Below are 19,956 nucleotides of genomic sequence, written 5' to 3'. Positions count from 1 at the left end.
GTCTGTGTGTGTGTCTGTCTCTGTGTGTGTGTGTGTCTGTCTCTGTGTGTGTGTCTGTCTCTGTGTGTGTGTCTGTCTCTGTGTGTGTCTCTGTGTGTGTCTCTGTGTGTGTCTCTGTGTGTGTGTGTGTGTCTCTGTGTGTGTGTGTGTGTCTCTGTGTGTGTGTGTGTGTCTCTGTGTGTGTGTGTGTGTCTCTGTGTGTGTGTGTGTGTCTCTGTGTGTGTGTGTGTGTCTCTGTGTGTGTGTGTGTGTCTCTGTGTGTGTGTGTGTCTCTGTGTGTGTGTGTGTCTGTCTCTGTGTGTGTGTGTGTGTGTGTGTGTGTGTGTGTGTCTGTCTCTGTGTGTGTGTGTGTCTGTCTCTGTGTGTGTGTGTCTGTCTCTGTGTGTGTGTGTGTGTGTCTGTCTCTGTGTGTGTGTCTGTCTCTGTGTGTGTGTGTGTCTGTCTCTGTGTGTGTGTGTCTGTCTCTGTGTGTGTGTGTCTGTCTCTGTGTGTGTGTGTCTGTCTCTGTGTGTGTGTGTGTCTCTGTGTGTGTGTGTGTGTGTCTCTGTGTGTGTGTGTGTGTGTGTGTGTGTGTGTGTCTGTCTCTGTGTGTGTGTGTGTCTGTCTCTGTGTGTGTGTGTGTCTGTCTCTGTGTGTGTGTGTGTCTGTCTCTGTGTGTGTGTGTCTGTCTCTGTGTGTGTGTGTCTGTCTCTGTGTGTGTGTGTCTGTGTGTGTGTGTGTGTGTGTGTGTGTCTGTCTCTGTGTGTGTGTGTGTCTGTCTCTGTGTGTGTGTGTCTGTCTCTGTGTGTGTGTGTGTGTGTCTGTCTCTGTGTGTGTGTGTGTGTGTGTCTGTCTCTGTGTGTGTGTGTGTGTGTCTGTCTCTGTGTGTGTGTCTGTCTCTGTGTGTGTGTGTGTGTGTCTGTCTCTGTGTGTGTGTGTGTGTGTCTGTCTCTGTGTGTGTGTGTGTGTGTCTGTCTGTGTGTGTGTGTGTGTGTCTGTCTCTGTGTGTGTGTGTGTGTGTCTGTCTCTGTGTGTGTGTGTGTGTCTGTCTCTGTGTGTGTGTGTGTGTCTGTCTCTGTGTGTGTGTGTGTGTCTGTCTCTGTGTGTGTGTGTGTGTCTGTCTCTGTGTGTGTGTGTGTGTCTGTCTCTGTGTGTGTGTGTGTGTCTGTCTCTGTGTGTGTGTGTGTGTCTGTCTCTGTGTGTGTGTGTGTGTCTGTCTCTGTGTGTGTGTGTGTGTCTGTCTCTGTGTGTGTGTGTGTCTGTCTCTGTGTGTGTGTGTGTCTGTCTCTGTGTGTGTGCGTGCGTCTCTGTGCGTGCGTCTCTGTGCGTGCGTCTCTGTGCGTGCGTCTCTGTGCGTGCGTCTCTGTGCGTGCGTCTCTGTGCGTGCGTCTCTGTGCGTGCGTCTCTGTGCGTGCGTCTCTGTGCGTGCGTCTCTGTCTGCTGTGTGTGTGTCTGTCTCTGTGTGTGTGTGCGTCTCTGTGTGTGTGTGTCTGTCTCTGTGTGTGTGTGTGTCTGCGTCTGTCTCTGCGCGTGCGTCTCTGCGCGCGTGCGTCTCTGCGCGCGTGCGTCTCTGCGCGCGTGCGTCTCTGTGCGCGTGCGTCTCTGTGCGCGTGTCTCTCTGTGTGTGTCTCTCTCTGCGTGCGTCTGTCTCTGCGCGTGCGTGCGTGCGTCTGTCTCTGCGCGTGCGTGCGTCACCCCAGCAGAAAGGCACATGTAGGTACAGCATGTACACAATCATCCACACACATCATGCACATACAAACACATGAGTACAATCTTATTTTGGTGATTCAGTCTTTCCTCTTGGTCAGTTGAGGTAGGATTCCATTTGAGAATTGCGTCACAGCCTTGGGTCTTGTCTGGCCACACCCTGCTTCGTCTCCGTCCTCTCACCATGCCTTTTGTTAGAATCATCAGACGTTGGGTCTCATTCGCATCTCCTTTCCCTCATAGTAGAGCTGGACTGGTGAAAGCATTGTCCCCGTCAGGGATCCACCCCCATTGCTTTCACCTATCCTGTCAATTCAAATGAGTGTAAATGAGGTAGAGGAGAGGATGTCCGTGCTAGACTATCGAGATGCATCCCCTTGTATCTGGTCTGAGCACATGGGCTGCTACAACAAAGACCTCAATGTTGTTGTTGTATTTTTGCCTGGAGGAAGAACACTGTGACAGGAACCCTTTTTTTCCCCAGGATCCAACCCTTTTTCCTGGAGAGCCCAGTAGTTTTTGTTGTTGCTCCAATCCCAATTGTAACTTATGCTGTGTCCATAACCATTTGGGAAGGTGTTATTTAACAACTGGGGGGGGGGGGATAAACATTGTAATTACTAGTGGATAACTCCTCTTATCATCCCTGAGCTCCTACTTCTCCCACACGCCTACCTCCTAAGAACAAATTCTAATTTACAATGATGTCCTACCACGGCCAATGTCACCTAAGGAAATGACCTGCGTAACAGTATTTTTTTCCGCAGTTCAATGGAACGACGAAACGTTATTCCTAAAAAAAAAAATATAACTCATTTGTTCACAAGCATGATAGTTGTACTTTTAGTTTCTGGTTGACTCAACTGGTTGGCCAATAGTCAACTGGCATTTCTCAACCAGTTCAACACATCCAACTGGAAGTCACTCCTTCACAACTAGTAAATTACTACCTTCCCACAAACAGAATTACCTCACACAGCTTATCTACCAGCAATGTTTTGGAATCGGGTGTGCTATTTAAAAAAAAATATGTGTTTTTTAAATTTAACTAGGTAAATCAGTTAAGAACAAATTCTTATTTGTAATGACGGCCTAGGAACAGTGGGTTAACTGCCTTGTTCAGGGGCAGAACGACAGATGTTTACCTCGTCGGCTCTGGGATTCGATCTCAAAACCTATCGGTTACTGGCCCACCGCTCTAACCACTACAAAACCCTACAGGACAGTAGCTCTCCGGGAGCAGGGTTGGAGCAAAAACCTACAGGACAGTAGCTCTCCAGGAACAGGGTTGGAGCAAAAACCTACAGGACAGTAGCTCTCCGGCAGCAGGTTTGGAGCAAAAACCTACAGGACAGTAGCTCTCCGGCAGCAGGGTTGGAGCAAAAACCTACAGGACAGTAGCTCTCCGGCAGCAGGGTTGGAGCAAAAACCTACAGGACAGTAGCTCTCCGGCAGCAGGGTTGGAGCAAAAACCTACAGGACAGTAGCTCTCCAGGAACAGGGTTGGAGCAAAAACCTACAGGACAGTAGCTCTCCGGGAGCAGGGTTGGAACAAAAACCTACAGGACAGTAGCTCTCCGGCAGCAGGGTTGGAGCAAAAACCTACAGGACAGTAGCTCTCCGGGAACAGGGTTGGAGCAAAAACCTACAGGACAGTAGCTCTCCGGGAACAGGGTTGGAGCAAAAACCTACAGGACAGTAGCTCTCCGGGAACAGGGTTGGAGCAAAAACCTACAGGACAGTAGCTCTCCGGGAACAGGGTTGGAGCAAAAACCTACAGGACAGTAGCTCTCCGGGAACAGGGTTGGAGCAAAAACCTACAGGACAGTAGCTCTCCGGCAGCAGGGTTGGAGCAAAAACCTACAGAACAGTAGCTCTCCGGCAGCAGGGTTGGAGCAAAAACCTACAGGACAGTAGCTCTCCGGCAGCAGGGTTGGAGCAAAAACCTACAGGACAGTAGCTCTCCAGGAACAGGGTTGGAGCAAAAACCTACAGGACAGTAGCTCTCCAGGAACAGGGTTGGAGCAAAAATCTACAGGACAGTAGCTCTCCAGGAACAGGGTTGGAGAGCCCTGCTGCAGGGAGAATAACATATCTGCTAGTTTACCTACATGTCTACAGCATGAAGTCTTTATTTTTATTTTTTTAAGCTCTTTAGCCAGTGAGGTTTTTAATGTAATGTCTCATAGTGCCCTATAATACAGCCGAGTGAAATGCCAGTTAGTCACTAGTAGTTAACAATGTATCCTAAATGGTGACCTATGCACTATATAGTGCCCTACCTTTTGACCAGAGCCCATAGGGCTGATTTGACTGACTGGTTTGATGGACCGCACAACATGGCAACCCGGCTAATAGAGATCTAATTACCCGTCCGTCTGAATTTTAACAGACCTGGCAACGTGCCACAGACTCACTCCCAGCCTACTGATCCTAGACCAACGGATCCACGGGATACACTATACCACCCACACCTGACTCTGTGAGGCCAGTGGATCAGATCAGTCACACTGACGTGACACGCCGATAACCGTTTCTATGTTGTGTGAAGCAATAATGAAACTTAGCGACTCAAATGAGGATCTGAGTAAATATGTAGCTTAGTTCTGTTTTTTAATGTTTTGTGTTTTCTAATGTTTATAATCGATATAAGCCGATGTCGTCCTCCCCTCGCAGGGGGTTTTCTCTGGCTAGGAGTTCATTTTGAGAAACATTAGCATGCTAAGTGGGTGTTGAATGGGATGTCATTAGTACCATTCTGTAAGGGAACTCCAGGTTGTCATGGATACCATAGTCGGTCTGTAAATGGTGGTACGTTTCCTTTTACTCCCGTTTATGGAAGTCTCAATTTATTACTCGGCACAAACAACAACAACAAAAAACACACTCTGGTGTCACGATGAACATTTGGAAGGGAAAAAGATCTTTGTCCATTTTGATTAGGAACATTCACCAGTGGGGAAATTACTGTAAACCTCAAGAGGAGACTAAATTCCTGGACATATGTAGCTCCTTTTGAGAGAGAGAGAGAGAGAGAGAGAGAGAGTGTATCAGGATAGCAGTGAGTTGTTGTTGTTATGGCTTGGTAGAGACCATCTTGACCATAGTGCATCATGTTGTCCTCGGGCTAGTGTTTACCTTAGTGTACACTAAGAGGAGGATAGAACTGCTAGGGTGTCGTCGTCCCCCACTGGTCTCTGGAGCCAGCAGGATTATACAGGACATATGCTGAAGGCTATAGGCCTATGCAGTTTGCTATGAGGAAGAAGAGGGTTTTTCTTAAGTGCATCAACTTAATGTGCAAACTCAGTGTTACGAGTGTGCAAGGTAGAGTGGTTTATATATATATAATGTGTAGGTTTGACTGGAGAGTATAGAGACACACACACACACAGATGAGTCTTTGTTTTTGTCAAGTGTTGGTGCTGTCTCCGCTGCACTGTCCCTACAGACTGTCTATTCATACTGTCACTGTTTCTCCTCCCCTGGCGCTCATTAACCCCCACCCACCCCTATCAAACCATCCCCTGTTAGATGTTGTTGTCGCTCTCTGTTTTCTTCGTTCTCTCCCTTGACCCTCCTAACACACATCTCCTGTAGGTTCACTATAATGGACTGTGTCTTGACCCTCCTAACACACACCTCCTGTAGGTTCACTATAATGGACTGTGTCTTGACCCTCCTAACACACATCTCCTGTAGGTTCACTATAATGATGGACTGTCTGTATCTTGACCCCCATAACACACATCTCCTGTAGGTTCACTATAATGATGGACTGTATCTTGACCCTCCTCTGTAGGGTGCAGCCGTACTCTATGTACTCCTGTTACTGCTCCAGACCTCAAGTACCCTTCTTCGCCACTCCGGAAGCTCATTACAACTTTACATTTTGGCTCAGCTCCTCTTTCTTTCACATGTCCTTTTGAGTTGGATGTATTTATTTATTTGTGCACATTTTTAACCTCTTTCTTTTTACTCTCTCCTCTCTTCTCTCTCTTTCTCCTCTCTCTCTCTCCTCCTCTCTTTCTCCTCCTCCTCTCTTTCTCCTCCTCCTCTCTTTCTCCTCCTCCTCTCTTTCTCCTCCTCCTCTCTTTCTCCTCCTCTCTTTCTCCTCCTCCTCTCTTCACAGGGCAGGAATCCCTTTTTCCTGGAGCCGTCCATCATAGTGGCCATCACCGACGGCAACAAGCTGACCAGCAGTGGCGGAGTCCAGGATGAGGTCAGTCATCATGGTTTCCGTGGAGACCAGGGTCACAGCCAATCGGGAGTACTTCCTGTTGGTCAGCTGAACAGACAACTCTCTGTCTCTGTATGTGAAGAGCCACCGCAAGGCGTTATAATTTTTACAGCGGATGCTGCAGAAGTGAACTCTTTCATAAACTACTCGATTGTCCGCCCACACACACACACACACACACACACACACACGACTGGCTGGTTAAACCTGTCTTGAGAACAGCTTATACTATATCTTTGTCTATAAATTTTTTTTTTATCTGAGCTGCAGGACATTGAACAAGTCACAGGAGGCTTCTGTTGTTCCTAGTTGACAGAATTAAAAACGGGGTGACATGTCCTAGCCCGATCCATAAGCCTACTAATGCATTTAGTAATACATCTAGAAAAAACAATTGATTTAAATTCCTTTTTTAGTTTAACCAGTTAATAATTTAATTATCAAGAATACAACTAAGCCTCGTGTATTTCCTTTTAAATTAGACCCGAACAGTATTTGTTGAATAGCAATAGCCTTTATTAGAGATTCTGCACAGCCCTTTATTCTGGCCAATCATCTCCAACTTGTAAGCAGCACATCAAATTTCAGCATTGATTGGAGGAGCATTGGACTGCTAAAGATTGGCACCAATATGTGATGCCTGACTGTAGCCTATTAATAGGTAACCAGTAGCATTTTGTCCATTATGAAAAGAACACTGAATATGACTGACCTGCACAGAAAGGAGAGTGTTGATTGGCCAGTAGGCTAACCAGTATAACCAATCAATCTGAATACTGAGAGCCTCCATCGACGCCTGATAGGCCATGCAGCAGGACAATTTGTCTTGCTGACTACACCGGCAAAGTGAGTGTTGATTTTTGTCCATCCACACCGGACGATCATGACACACAGGTTGAAATATCCCAACCAACTATATTGATTTTGGGGCAGGTTGAAACACACATGAAAGATTCATGGTCATTTAGCCAGCTAGCTGTTGCTAGCTAGTTTGTCCTGGGAGTTGAACGTTGGGTTGTTAGTGTACCTGACAGGCATATAGTGCTCTTTTCAGCTGGTTCCTTGGAAATCTTTTCTCCAACGTTTAATCCACAGTTAGAACAGGAAACCTAAATTAGTTTTTATGCTCGTTATCTTCAATTAACCTCTCCTCATTTGACTTTTTAAGTGTGGGTTTGTATCTTCCTGGTATCCAATAAGGAGGGGACATGCCGGAGCATCTCAAATAGATGCAAGTTATATTTTAGTGCTGGGATACACAGATGCCCGGGTCATTTATTTTGCGGTGGCCTGGTGAGGTTTGCATAAAGCCCATTTATGTTTGGTCTGCCAATGCAGTCCGGAGGCTCTGTATGAAGGAGGCGACGATGTGCATCACCCAACCAATATTTGTAACAATTCTGAGGGTTCTGTATTAACGCACTCACTTCCTTGACAACTTCCTTCATAACAGCTTTGCTCAGCTACAACTAGAAGTATAAATGCCCTGAATTCCGCAGCGGCTGTAGATGCTGTACGGCCAATGCAGGAACCAGATTGACTATAAATCTGCTACGCAACATATCCATCATGCTTTGTTTGCCTAACGAAACTCCCTACATACTTTTTAAAGTGTATGTGGACACCTGCTCGTCAAACATCTCATTCCAAAATCATGGGCATTCATGTGGTTGCCCCCCCCACTTTCTGCTATAACAGCCTCCACTCTTCTGGGAAGGCTTTCCACTAGATGTTGGAACATTGCTGCTATATCAGCCTCCACTCTTCTGGGAAGGCTTTCCACTAGATGTTGGAACATTGCTGCTATAACAGCCTCCACTCTTCTGGGAAGGCTTTCCACTAGATGTTGGAACATTGCTGCTATAACAGCCTCCACTCTTCTGGGAAGGCTTTCCACTAGATGATGGAACATTGCTGCTATAACAGCCTCCACTCTTCGGGGAAGGCTTTCCACTAGATGATGGAACATTGCTGTGAGGATTTGCTTCCATTCAACAAAAAGAGTATTAGTGAGGGCACTGATGTTGTTACTTCATCCCTACCTATATGTTCATACACTACACGACCAACAGTTTGTGGACACCTGCTCGTCAAACATCTCATTCCAGATTCATGGGCATTAATATGGAGTTGCCCCCCCCCCCCCCTCCTTTGCTGCTATAACAGACTCTACTCTTCTGGGAAGACTTTTCACTAGATGTTGGAACATCTGCAGGGGACTTGCTTCCATTCAGCCAGGAGCATTAGTAAGGTTGAGTACTGCTGTTGGACCATAAGGCCTGGCTTGCAGTCGGTGTTCCAATTCATCCTAATGGTTCTCGATGGAGTTGAGGTGCAGGCCAGTCAAGTTCTTCCGTACCGATCTCCACAAACCATATCTGTATGGACCTCGCTTTGTGCACAGGGGAATTGTCATGCTAAAACAGGGCATGGCCTTTTCCAAACTGTTGCCACAAAGTTGGAAGTGCAGAATCGTCAAGAATGCTGTAGCGTTAAGATTTCCCTAGCCCGAACCATGAAAAACAGCCCCAAGCCTTTATCCCCTTTCCACCAAACTTTACATTTGGCACTATGCATTGGGGCAGGTAGCATTCTCCTGGCATCCACCAAAAACCAGAGTAGTCCGTCGGACTGCCAGATGGTGAAGCGTGATTCATCCCTCCAGAAGATGTTTCCACTGCTCCAGAGTCCAATGACGGTGAGCTTTACGCCACTCCCGCTGAGGCTTGGCATTGCGCGTGGTGATCTTAGACTCGTGTGCGTCTGCTCGACCATGGAAACATATTTCATGAAGCTATTATTAAGTTATTAATTACACTTGGGTGGTTTATCAATACACCCGTTACTACTAACTCAGTTGCTGGAGAGGAAGGAAACTGCTCCGGGACTTCACCGTGAGGCCAATGGTGACTTTGAAACTGTTTTTGAAACTGTTACGGATTTTAATGGGTGTGGCAGAAGAAGACTGAGGATGGATCAACGACACTGTAGTTTCTCTACAAAACTAATCTAAATGACATATTGAAAAGAAGGAAGTCTAGAGAATACAAATATTCCAAAACATGCATCCTGTTTGCAACAAGTCCCTAAAGTAATACTGCATAAAATGTGGAAAAGCACAATTACCATGTTGTGTTTAGGACAAAAAGTTATGTTTGGGACAAATCCAATAAAACACATTACTAAGTACCACTCTCCATATCAAGCATAGTGATGGCTGCATCATGTTATGGGTATGCTTGTACTCATTAAGGACTGGAGTTTTTCAGGATAAAAAAAAACAGTGATGGAGCTAAGAACATGCAAAATCCTAGGTGGAAACCTGGTTCAAATTGCTTTCCACCAGACGCTGGGAGATGAATTCACATGTTTTGCAAGACTTAAATGGTTATCTAGTAATGATCAACAACCAAATTGACAGCTTGAATCATTTTTAAAACAATCACTCTCAAACATTGTACAATCCAGGTGTGATAAAGACTCATCACTTTAATCGCTGAGGTGTGTGAATACTTATGTAAATTCAACATTTCTTAAAACGTTTTCACTTTTCCATTATGGGATATTGTGTGTAGATGCTGAGAAAATAAATAAATGTTATCAATTTTGAATTCGGGCTTTAACACAATGTGTAATAAGATGAGGGGTGTGAATACTTTCTGAAGGTACTGTATCAATATGTCCTTGCATTTAACAATACTAGGCAGGGTAGCCTAGTGGTTAGAGCGTTGAACTAGTAACCGGAAGGTCGCAAGTTCAAATCCCCGAGCTGACAAGGTACAAATCTGTCGTTCTGCCCCTGAACAGGCAGTTAACCCTCTTCCTAGGCGTCATTGAAAATATGAATTTTTTTCTTAACTTACTTGCCTAGTTAAATAAAGGTACAATTTAAATTTATTTTAGGCAATAAACCTGCCATACATGATTTAATGAAAAGCAGCAAATATACATTGTTTCACATTTCTTTAATAACAGACTCATTAACATGAACACGCAATAGAGCCCCACAGTAGACATAATACCCATAAAACCTAACTGTCAAACACTGAAATGGTTCCAATAATTGTTGTCCCCCTACATTTTTCCCATAGTGGATTTTATAACCACTTCAAGGTGTGTTTCATCTTGTCTTTCCCTGGCGTTCTCTGGCGTGACGTTGTTGGTAACCATCTAAATCTTTCTCAGACAAGGTGACGTTTATCAATATATTTGGCTCTATTTACAACTGATTGTAAAATGCTAATTAGCATGAAAGTAGACATCATGCAAGACTACGAATCCCTGCGAGGTCTTGCACGTCATCTCTGGCTGACACATTTGCGGTCAGCTAGCTAGCTACTAGCGACCTTGATTCAAAGTGAAAGATTATATTAAACATTTTTAATTTACTGTTCTATATTTTTAGCTAATATTTGTCTTGTGTATTTGGTCTTGTACATAATTCTATCCTAGTAGCAGTCTGTGAGTCTGAAACTATGTGCCATGAATACTAGGGTCGTTTTTAGTAAAGAAGCTGTATACAATGGGGGGGGGGGGGGATTTGATCCCCTGCTGATATTGTACGTTTGCCCACTGACAAAGAAATGATCCGTCTATAATTTTAATGGAAGGTTTATTTGAACAGTGAGCGACAATAACAAAAAGAGTCTGGAAAAAAAACGCATGTCAAAAATGTTAACTTGATTTGCATTTTAATGAGGGAAATAAATATTTGGCCCCTCTGCAAAACGTGACTTAGTACTTGTTGGCAAAACCCTTGTTGGCAATCAGAGGTCAGATGTTTCTTGGAGTTGGCCACCAGGTTTGCACACATCTCAGGAGGGATTTTTGTCCCACTCTTTGCAGATCTTCTCCAAGTCATTAAGGTTTCGTGGCTGACGTTTGGCAACTCTAACCTTCAGATCCCTCCACAGATTGTCTATGGGATTAAGGTCTGGAGACTGGCTAGGCCACTCCAGGACCTTAATGTGCTTCTTCTTGAGCCACTCCTTTGTTGCCTTGGCCGTGTGTTTTGGGTCATTGTCATGCTGGAATACCCATCCACGACCCATTTTCAATGCCCTGGCAGAGGGAAGGAGGTTCTCACCCAAGATTTGACGGTACATGGCCCCTTCCATCGTCCCTTTGATGCGATGACGTTGTCCTGTCTCCTTAGCAGAAAAACACCCCCAAAGCATAATGTTACCACCTCCATTTTTGACGGTGGGGATGGTGTTCTTGGGGTCATAGGCAGCATTCCTCCTCCTCCAAACACGTTGAGTTGATGCCAAAGAGCTCCATTTTGGTGTCATCTGACCACAACACTTTCACCCAGTTGTCATCTGAATCATTCAGATGTTCATTGGCAAACTTCAGACGGGCATGTATATGTGCTTTCTTGAGCAAGGGGGACCTTGCAGGCACTGCAGGATTTCAGTCCTTCACGGTGTAGTGTGTTACCAATTGTTTTCTTGGTGACTAAGGTCCCAGCTGCCTTGAGATCATTTACAAGATCCTCCTGTGTAGTTCTGGGCTGATTCCTCACCATTCTCATGATCATTGCAACTCCACGAGGTGAGATCTTGCATGGAGCCCCAGGCCGAGGGAGATTGACAGTTCTTTTGTGTTTCTTCCATTTGCAAATAATCGCACCAACTGTTGTCACCTTCTCACCAAGCTGCTTGGCGATGGTCTTGTAGCCCATTCCAGCATTGTGTAGGACTATAATCTTGTCCCTGACATCCTTGGAGAGCTCTTTGGTCTTGGCCATGGTGGAGAGTTTAGAATATGATTGATTGCTTCTGTGGACAGGTGTCTTTTAAATGTAACAAACTGAGATTAGGAGAACTCCCTTTAAGAGTGTGCTTCTAATCTCAGCTTGTTACCTGTATAAAAGACACTTGGGAGCCAGAAATCTTTCTGACTGGGAGTGGGTCAAATTCTTATTTCCCTCAAAATGCAAATCAATTTCTAACATTTTTGACCAGCGTTTTAATGGATTATTTTGTTATTCTGTCGCTCACTGTTCAAATAAACCATTTAAAATGTATAGACTGATCATTTCTTTATCAGTGGGCAAACGTACAAAATCAGCAGGGGATCAAATACTTTTTTTTTCCCACCTCACTGAGCTAGCTAGATGATATTAGTACCAGACCTGTATTATACCAGCTCTTCTTCTCCTTCAGCTGGTGGATGTCCTTTATTTAATCCCTTATTTCTGACCCACTTCGTGAGTGAGGTGAAATCTCATTCAGAAAGCACTGCTGTATTAGTTCTGTATTGATTTAACTAACTTGACATGTTCTGTTGCAGATTGTGATTAACTCGTTGCAGAATGTATCCATAAGCATATTCATTTGACGAATGCACCTAGTAACCCATCAAACGCCTGAACCCCCAACAATGACATTTGTTTTAAAGAAATGTCAATCGTAAACCATGCACACATAACGTATAAACATCTGACTTGAAGTAAAGATTCGGAAAAATGTATTAATCAACGCCATAAACCTGGGACATCAAAGAGCATCATATGAAATATGATTACTATCTGAGAGTGCACAGATTCTTCTGTAGGAATTAGACGTCGGCACTAAGAAACTGAAATACCCTACTTTCTAATTGGTTGAACGGGACACCTGTATAATGACAACCAGTTAGCAAGTCGGACATTTCAGAGTTCTGACGAGCATGTGAACTTGGCATGATTTACAAATGGAGAAATTGGATTTATAAGTTAAATTTAAAATACTAGGTCAGCTCCTGGAGAATGAGACACTTAACAGACTTAAAACAAGGATACCATGTCTATACACAGCTATGTCAACACCCTATATTAACACGGGTCCATGTAGCCGTGTCTAACCACAGCCACGTCGACACGGGTCCATGTAGCCGTGTCTAACCACAGCCACGTCGACACGGGTCCGTGTAGCCGTGTCTAACCCCAGCCACGTCGACACGGGTCTGTGTAGCCGGGTCTAACCCCAGCCACGTCCACACGGGTCCGTGTAGCCGGGTCTAACCCCAGCCACGTCCACACGGGTCTGTGTAGCCGGGTCTAACCCCAGCCACGTCCACACGGGTCTGTGTAGCCGGGTCTAACCCCAGCCACGTCCACACGGGTCCGTGTAGCCGTGTCTAACCCCAGCCACGTCCACACGGGTCCGTGTAGCCGTGTCTAACCCCAGCCACGTCCACACGGGTCTGTGTAGCCGGGTCTAACACCAGCCACGTCCACATGGGTCCGTGTTTTGAGAAGCACATGTACCACTACATCCAGCCTGAACCCCAGAATAAGCAGCAACAGGAGGAGGACAGACACCATTACACGGGTGGAAATAGGTTTAAAATGAAGAAATGGTATACCACAACCCTATTTAAAGGTATTACTGAGTCTAGATGTTATCACGTCAGGAGAAGAACACGTGAAGGAAGCAGCATAGGGAAAATGGAGGTAGGCTGGGTTTAAAGAGATAAGATGGAGAGTTAAGAAGTTGAGAGACCACAGGGCAATAAAAGGCAGTGTGGAATAAAGGGGCGCTAGACTCTGCTACAGGGATGGTTGGCCGTGGAATAAACACACAATGGGTTGCTGGTGTGTTTCTGCACCCCGTTTTAGGTTGTTGTCGGGGTGTGTCCCTCGACGTCATTCCATCTGTTGCAGTTTTCAAATCGTGGACATCGTGTGTCTGTGAATCACAACCATTAAAGACGATGAGTGATCACAGTGTTGAGCCATACTCATAACAATGTCAGCATTTTGTTGCCAGGGTGGTGGTTTCCACTCTCTACTGTTTGTGAAAGGCTGAGGAAATCTCACCCCAGCTGTTGGTCCATTTTGAGTGTGTGTGGTCACTTAGGCCACAATATCAACCAGTACTGGGACCATTTTAGACTGTGTGGTCACTTAGGCCACAATATCAACCAGTACTGGGACTATTTTAGACTGTGTGGTCACTTAGGCCACAATATCAACCAGTACTGGGACCATTTTAGACTGTGTGGTCACTTAGGCCAGCACATCCATCAACCAGTACTGGGACCATTTTAGACTGTGGTCACTTAGGCCTGTACATCGACCAGTACTGGGACCATTGGAGACTGTGTGGTCACTTACTGGGACCATTGGAGACTGTGTGGTCACTTAGGCCTGTACATCGACCAGTACTGGGACCATTGGAGACTGTGTGGTCACTTAGGCCAGCACATCCATCAACCAGTACTGGGACCATTGGAGACTGTGTGGTCACTTAGGCCAGCACATCCATCAACCAGTACTGGGACCATTGGACACTGTGTGGTCACTTCACTCTGCACATCAAACAGTACTGGGATCATTGGAGACTTGGGATACCAGCCCTTAAAAAGCTGCTTGAATGTCTTCGGGTTTGCGTAATATAAAGGTTTAAATCGAAATGGAGGAAGTTAAATCTGTGGCTTAGATTGAATTCAAATTTGACACCACTGATAAAGTAAAGAATGCAACAAACTACTACACATATGAAAGGCTGTACCACACAGGCCAGAATAATAGTGGCAGCGTTGCTCCCTCGGTGGGGCTGGCAGCGTTGCGCCCTCGGTGGGGCTGGCAGCGTTGCTCCCTCGGTGGGGCTGGCAGCGTTGCGCCCTCGGTGGGGCTGGCAGCGTTGCGCCCTCGGTGGGGCTGGCAGCGTTGCGCCCTCGGTGGGGCTGGCAGCGTTGCGCCTCGGTGGGGCTGGCAGCGTTGCTCCCTCGGTGGGGCTGGCAGCGTTGCGCGACATAAAGTAGTGTGACATGCTGACGACACTTGCCACGCGTGCGTCCACCATCATGCACATGTTGATTAAAAAAAAAAATAATTCTTCCATACACACGCCATCATGACATTACAGGATAAAATATTAAAAGCAACTATTAACTTACGGGGCATGTTAAACACACAAACATTCATGGCCATTTCTCTAGCTTGCTATTGCTAGCTAATTTGACCTGGGAGATGAACATTGGGTTATTTATTTTACCTAAAATATTTTTTGTTTGCCAAATTGTTGTTGAATTTGGACCCAGATTCATACCCGGATTGTTGTGTTTTCTACTCTGACTATAAACACCTGCAAAAGCTGGATATCTAGCTTGGGGTGTGACACGTCCTCCTAGAACTGCTTATAACACAATCTCTGTTTTGCGATATCGAAATTCTAACAACGACAGTGTATTGTATAGACTTATTTCAAGGATGGGTGAACATGACATTGAAAATGGTAATTACAATGTTAAATTCTTATGACTTCAAATTATGTTCTCTGACTTAGTTAGTTATATATATATGAATAATCTCCCCTCGTTCATCTGTCAAATACCCACGTGGGGTTGTATGCTCCTGAAAACTGAGTAGATGGGGGGGTGAAGGTGTGTCAAGTAGGACCAAGTTCTATTTTAGAGCTTGGCTTTGCTGACGTGAGTCAGCGCTGTGAGTAAAATAATTTGAATAACATGTACAGGTATGTGTAAAATGTATTTGTTATACCAAGTGTCCGGTGAGGTTTGCATGTTATAAACGTCTCTCGCTCTCAAAAACTCTTCTTGTGTAATTCAAATGGTTTCTCCCTTTCTCCTCCAGCTCCACCTTCCCCTGACCACTCCTCTGCCGGGCAGTGAGCTGACCAAGGAGCCGTTCCGTTGGGACCAGCGTTTGTTCTCCCTGGTGCTGAGGATCCCTGGACACGCCACTGTAGAGCCTGAACCACTGGGAGGGGTCCCCCCCGACGACTCGGCCATCACCCCCATGTGCGAGGTCACCGGAGGTGAGGCGCTGTTCGTGTGTAGTATGTAACTGCCGCAGTGTCTATGTAAGGCCATATGACAGTAGTGTATGTCAAATCAACGTTTATTTGTCACATGCACACGATACAGCGGGTGTAAACGGCACTTTGAAATGCTTACTTGCAAGCTCTTTCCTCAATAATGCCTGATCAATATTCAACAATAAGTAGCTAAGGAGCTGAGCATGTCAGGTGTAGCTGTCTAGAGAACGCCGGGTGTAGCTGTCTAGAGAACGCCGGGTGTAGCTGTCTAGAGAACGCCGGGTGTAGCTGTCTAGAGAACGCCGGGTGTAGCTGTCTAGAGAACGCCGGGTGTAGCTGTCTAGAGAACGTCGGGTGTAGCTGTCTAGAGAACTAACGTCGGGTGTAGCTGTCTAGAGAACGCCGGGTGTAGCTGTCTAGAGAACGCCGGGTGTAGCTGTCTAGAGAACGCCGGGTGTAGCTGTCTAGAGAACGCCGGGTGTAGCTGTCTAGAGAACGCCGGGTGTAGCTGTCTAGAGAACGCCGGGTGTAGCTGTCTAGAGAACGCCGGGTGTAGCTGTCTAGAGAACGCCGGGTGTAGCTGTCTAGAGAACGCCGGGTGTAGCTGTCTAGAGAACTAACGTCGGGTGTAGCTGTCTAGAGAACGTCGGGGTGGAGCTTCCTGGAGAACGCCGGGTGTAGCTGTCTAGAGAACGCCGGGTGTAGCTGTCTAGAGAACGCCGGGTGTAGCTGTCTAGAGAACGCCGGGTGTAGCTGTCTAGAGAACGCCGGGTGTAGCTGTCTAGAGAACGCCGGGTGTAGCTGTCTAGAGAACGCCGGGTGTAGCTGTCTAGAGAACGCCGGGGTGTAGCTGTCTAGAGAACGCCGGGGTGTAGCTGTCTAGAGAACGCCGGGGTGTAGCTGTCTAGAGAACGGGTGTAGCTGTCTAGAGAACGTCGGGTGTAGCTGTCTAGAGAACTAACGTCGGGTGTAGCTGTCTAGAGAACTAACGTCGGGTGTAGCTGTCTAGAGAACGCCGGGTGTAGCTGTCTAGAGAACGCCGGGTGTAGCTGTCTAGAGAACGCCGGGTGTAGCTGTCTAGAGAACGCCGGGTGTAGCTGTCTAGAGAACGCCGGGTGTAGCTGTCTAGAGAACGCCGGGTGTAGCTGTCTAGAGAACGCCGGGTGTAGCTGTCTAGAGAACGCCGGGTGTAGCTGTCTAGAGAACGCCGGGTGTAGCTGTCTAGAGAACGCCGGGTGTAGCTGTCTAGAGAACTAACGTCGGGTGTAGCTGTCTAGAGAACGTCGGGGTGGAGCTTCCTGGAGAACGTCGGGTGTAGCTGTCTAGAGAACGTCGGGGTGGAGCTTCCTGGAGAACGTCGGGTGTAGCTGTCTAGAGAACGCCGGGTGTAGCTTCCAAGAGAACGCCAGCATGTGTCCAACACAACATACAAGTACAGTATGAGCATACAGTGTGTAAGCCTCAACCTAAAAGCATAATACTAGAATGAGCCAGCACCGCCTAACCTGAGCCTACTGTGACCTACAGTGGAGCGGAGATGGGCCAATAGCCAGGGGTGGTGTGGGCATGTGAGTTCTAATCATAGTGCAGCTTGGTGAATAGGACACAGTGAGTGAAAAGTGCTGATGGGGGTCAAGATTATGAAGTCAGGCTTTCTGCTCAATGCCACATGGGTCAGATGGGCAATGGCTTCAACTGCTGCTACTGGGACTACCACTGGGACTCTACATACTGCTACCACTGGGACTCTACATACTGCTACTTGGACTCTACATACTGCTACAACTGGGACTCTACAGACTACTACTACTGCTGCTACTGGAACTCTACATACTGCTGCTACTGGGACTCTACAGACTACTACTACTGCTGCTACTGGGACTCTACATACTGCTACTACTGGGACTCTACATACTACTACCACTGGGACTCTACATACTGCTACCACTGGGACTCTACATACTGCTACCACTGGGACTCTACATACTGCTACCACTGGGACTCTACATACTACTACCACTGGGACTCTACATACTACTACCACTGGGACTCTACATACTGCTACCACTGGGACTCTACATACTGCTACTACTGGGACTCTACATACTACTACTACTGGGACTCTACATACTGCTACTACTGGGACTCTACATACTACTACCACTGGGACTCTACATACTGCTACTACTGGGACTCTACATACTACTACCACTGGGACTCTACATACTACTACCACTGGGACTCTACATACTACTACCACTGGGACTCTACATACTACTACCACTGGGACTCTACATACTACTACCACTGGGACTCTACTACTGCTACCACTGGGACTCTACATACTGCTACTACTGGGACTCTACATACTACTACCACTGGGACTCTACATACTGCTACTACTGGGACTCTACATACTACTACCACTGGGACTCTACATACTACTACCACTGGGACTCTACTACTGCTACCACTGGGACTCTACATACTGCTACCACTGGGACTCTACATACTACTACCACTGGGACTCTACATACTACTACCACTGGGACTCTACATACTACTACCACTGGGACTCTACATACTGCTACCACTGGGACTCTACATACTACTACCACTGGGACTCTACATACTGCTACCACTGGGACTCTACATACTGCTACTACTGGGACTCTACATACTACTACCACTGGGACTCTACATACTGCTACTACTGGGACTCTACATACTGCTACTACTGGGACTCTACATACTGCTGCTACTGGGACTCTACATACTGCTAGCACTGGGACTCTACATACTGCTGCTACTTGGACTCTACATTCTGCTGCTACTGGGACTCTACATACTGCTGCTACTGGGACTCTACATACTGCTGCTACTGGGACTCTACATACTGCTGCTACTGCTGCTACTGGGACTCTACATACTGCTACTACTGCTGCAGTATGTAGAGACTACACAAAATGGCTCTGGCTATTGAGGGGTGTGTGTTTGTGTGTCTTGGTGAACAGTGGGTGAGTGTGGTGTGGTCTAATGCCAGAGTGTGTGTCTCCTAGGTCGCTCCTACAGTGTGTTCTCCCAGCGCATGTTGAATCAGTGTCTGGAGTCTCTACTGCAGAAGATCCAGAGTGGAGTGGTCATCAACTTTGAGAAGACTGGCCCGGACCCCCCTCCTGGAGAGGGTGAGAGACTGTCCTTTAATGGTCCCTTAGGTCCCCTGGCCTCTACTGCCTCCCTACACACGGTCCCCTGGCCTCTACTGCCTCCCTACACACGGTCCCCTGGCCTCTACTGCCTCCCTCTACTGCCTCCCTACACACAGTCCCCTGAGCCTCTACTGCCTCCCTACACACGGTCCCCTGGCCTCTACTGCCTCTTTATACACGGTCCCCTGGCCTCTACTGCCTCTCTACACGGTCCCCTGGTCTCTACTGCCTCCCTACACAGGGTCCCCTGGCCTCTACTGTCTCCCTACACACGGTCCCCTGGCCTCTACTGCCTCCCTACACACGGTCCCCTGGCATCTACTGCCTCCCTACACATGGTCCCCTAGCCTCTACTGCCTCCCTATACACGGTACCCTGGACTCTACAGCCTCCCTATACACGGTACCCTGGCCTCTACAGCCTCCCTACACACGGTCCCCTAGCCTCTACTGCCTCCCTACACACGGTCCCCTAGCCTCTACTGCCTCCCTACACACAGTCCCCTGGCCTCTACTGCCTCCCTACACACGGTCCCCTAGCCTCTACTGCCTCCCTACACATGGTCCCCTGGCCTCTACTGCCTCCCTACACACGGTCCCCTAGCCTCTATACGGTCCCCTTAGCCTCTATACGGTCCCCTTAGCCTCCTATATGGTCCCCTTAGCCTCTATACGGTCCCCTGGCGGTCCTCTGGCCTCTATACGGTCCCCTAGACTCTATACGGTCCCCTTAGCCTCTACCACCTCCCTGTGGCGGGCCTGGCGCAGTGCACGCTGACACGGTCACCAGGTGTGCTGTGTTTCCTCAGACACATGGGTGCGGCTGGCTTCCGGGTTAAGCGAGCAGTGTGTCAAGAAGCAGTCGGCTGGGTCGTGTTTCGTAGGACGCACGGTTCTCGACCCTCGCCTCTCCCGAGTCCGTGCGGGAGTTGCAGCGAAGGGACCAGACTATAACTATATATATTTTTTTGTAAATGTCTTGTGGGCTGGGTTGAAGTGCCCGGCGGGCCGGATGTGCCCCCCTACCCCCCTTCCTCTAGCCCCTCCCTCTA

The 19,956-nt window shown here is 47.3% G+C and overlaps 1 protein-coding gene across 1 annotated transcript in view; it reads left to right on the top strand.

Moving 5' to 3' along the window:
- The window catches only part of ints6 (integrator complex subunit 6), a 51,978-nt gene that overhangs the window by 3,147 nt on the left and 28,875 nt on the right, over positions 1-19,956 (top strand). The window contains exons 4-6 of the mRNA XM_046343031.1: positions 5,822-5,911; positions 15,513-15,696; positions 18,756-18,881. Of these exons, the coding sequence (XP_046198987.1) occupies positions 5,822-5,911; positions 15,513-15,696; positions 18,756-18,881 (400 nt within the window). The remainder of the gene's footprint in view (positions 1-5,821; positions 5,912-15,512; positions 15,697-18,755; positions 18,882-19,956) is intronic.

The sequence above is a fragment of the Oncorhynchus gorbuscha genome, linkage group LG01 (assembly GCF_021184085.1).
Source record: "Oncorhynchus gorbuscha isolate QuinsamMale2020 ecotype Even-year linkage group LG01, OgorEven_v1.0, whole genome shotgun sequence".
Taxonomy (NCBI): domain Eukaryota; kingdom Metazoa; phylum Chordata; class Actinopteri; order Salmoniformes; family Salmonidae; genus Oncorhynchus; species Oncorhynchus gorbuscha.
This window is presented reverse-complemented; position numbering and strand designations above follow the sequence as displayed.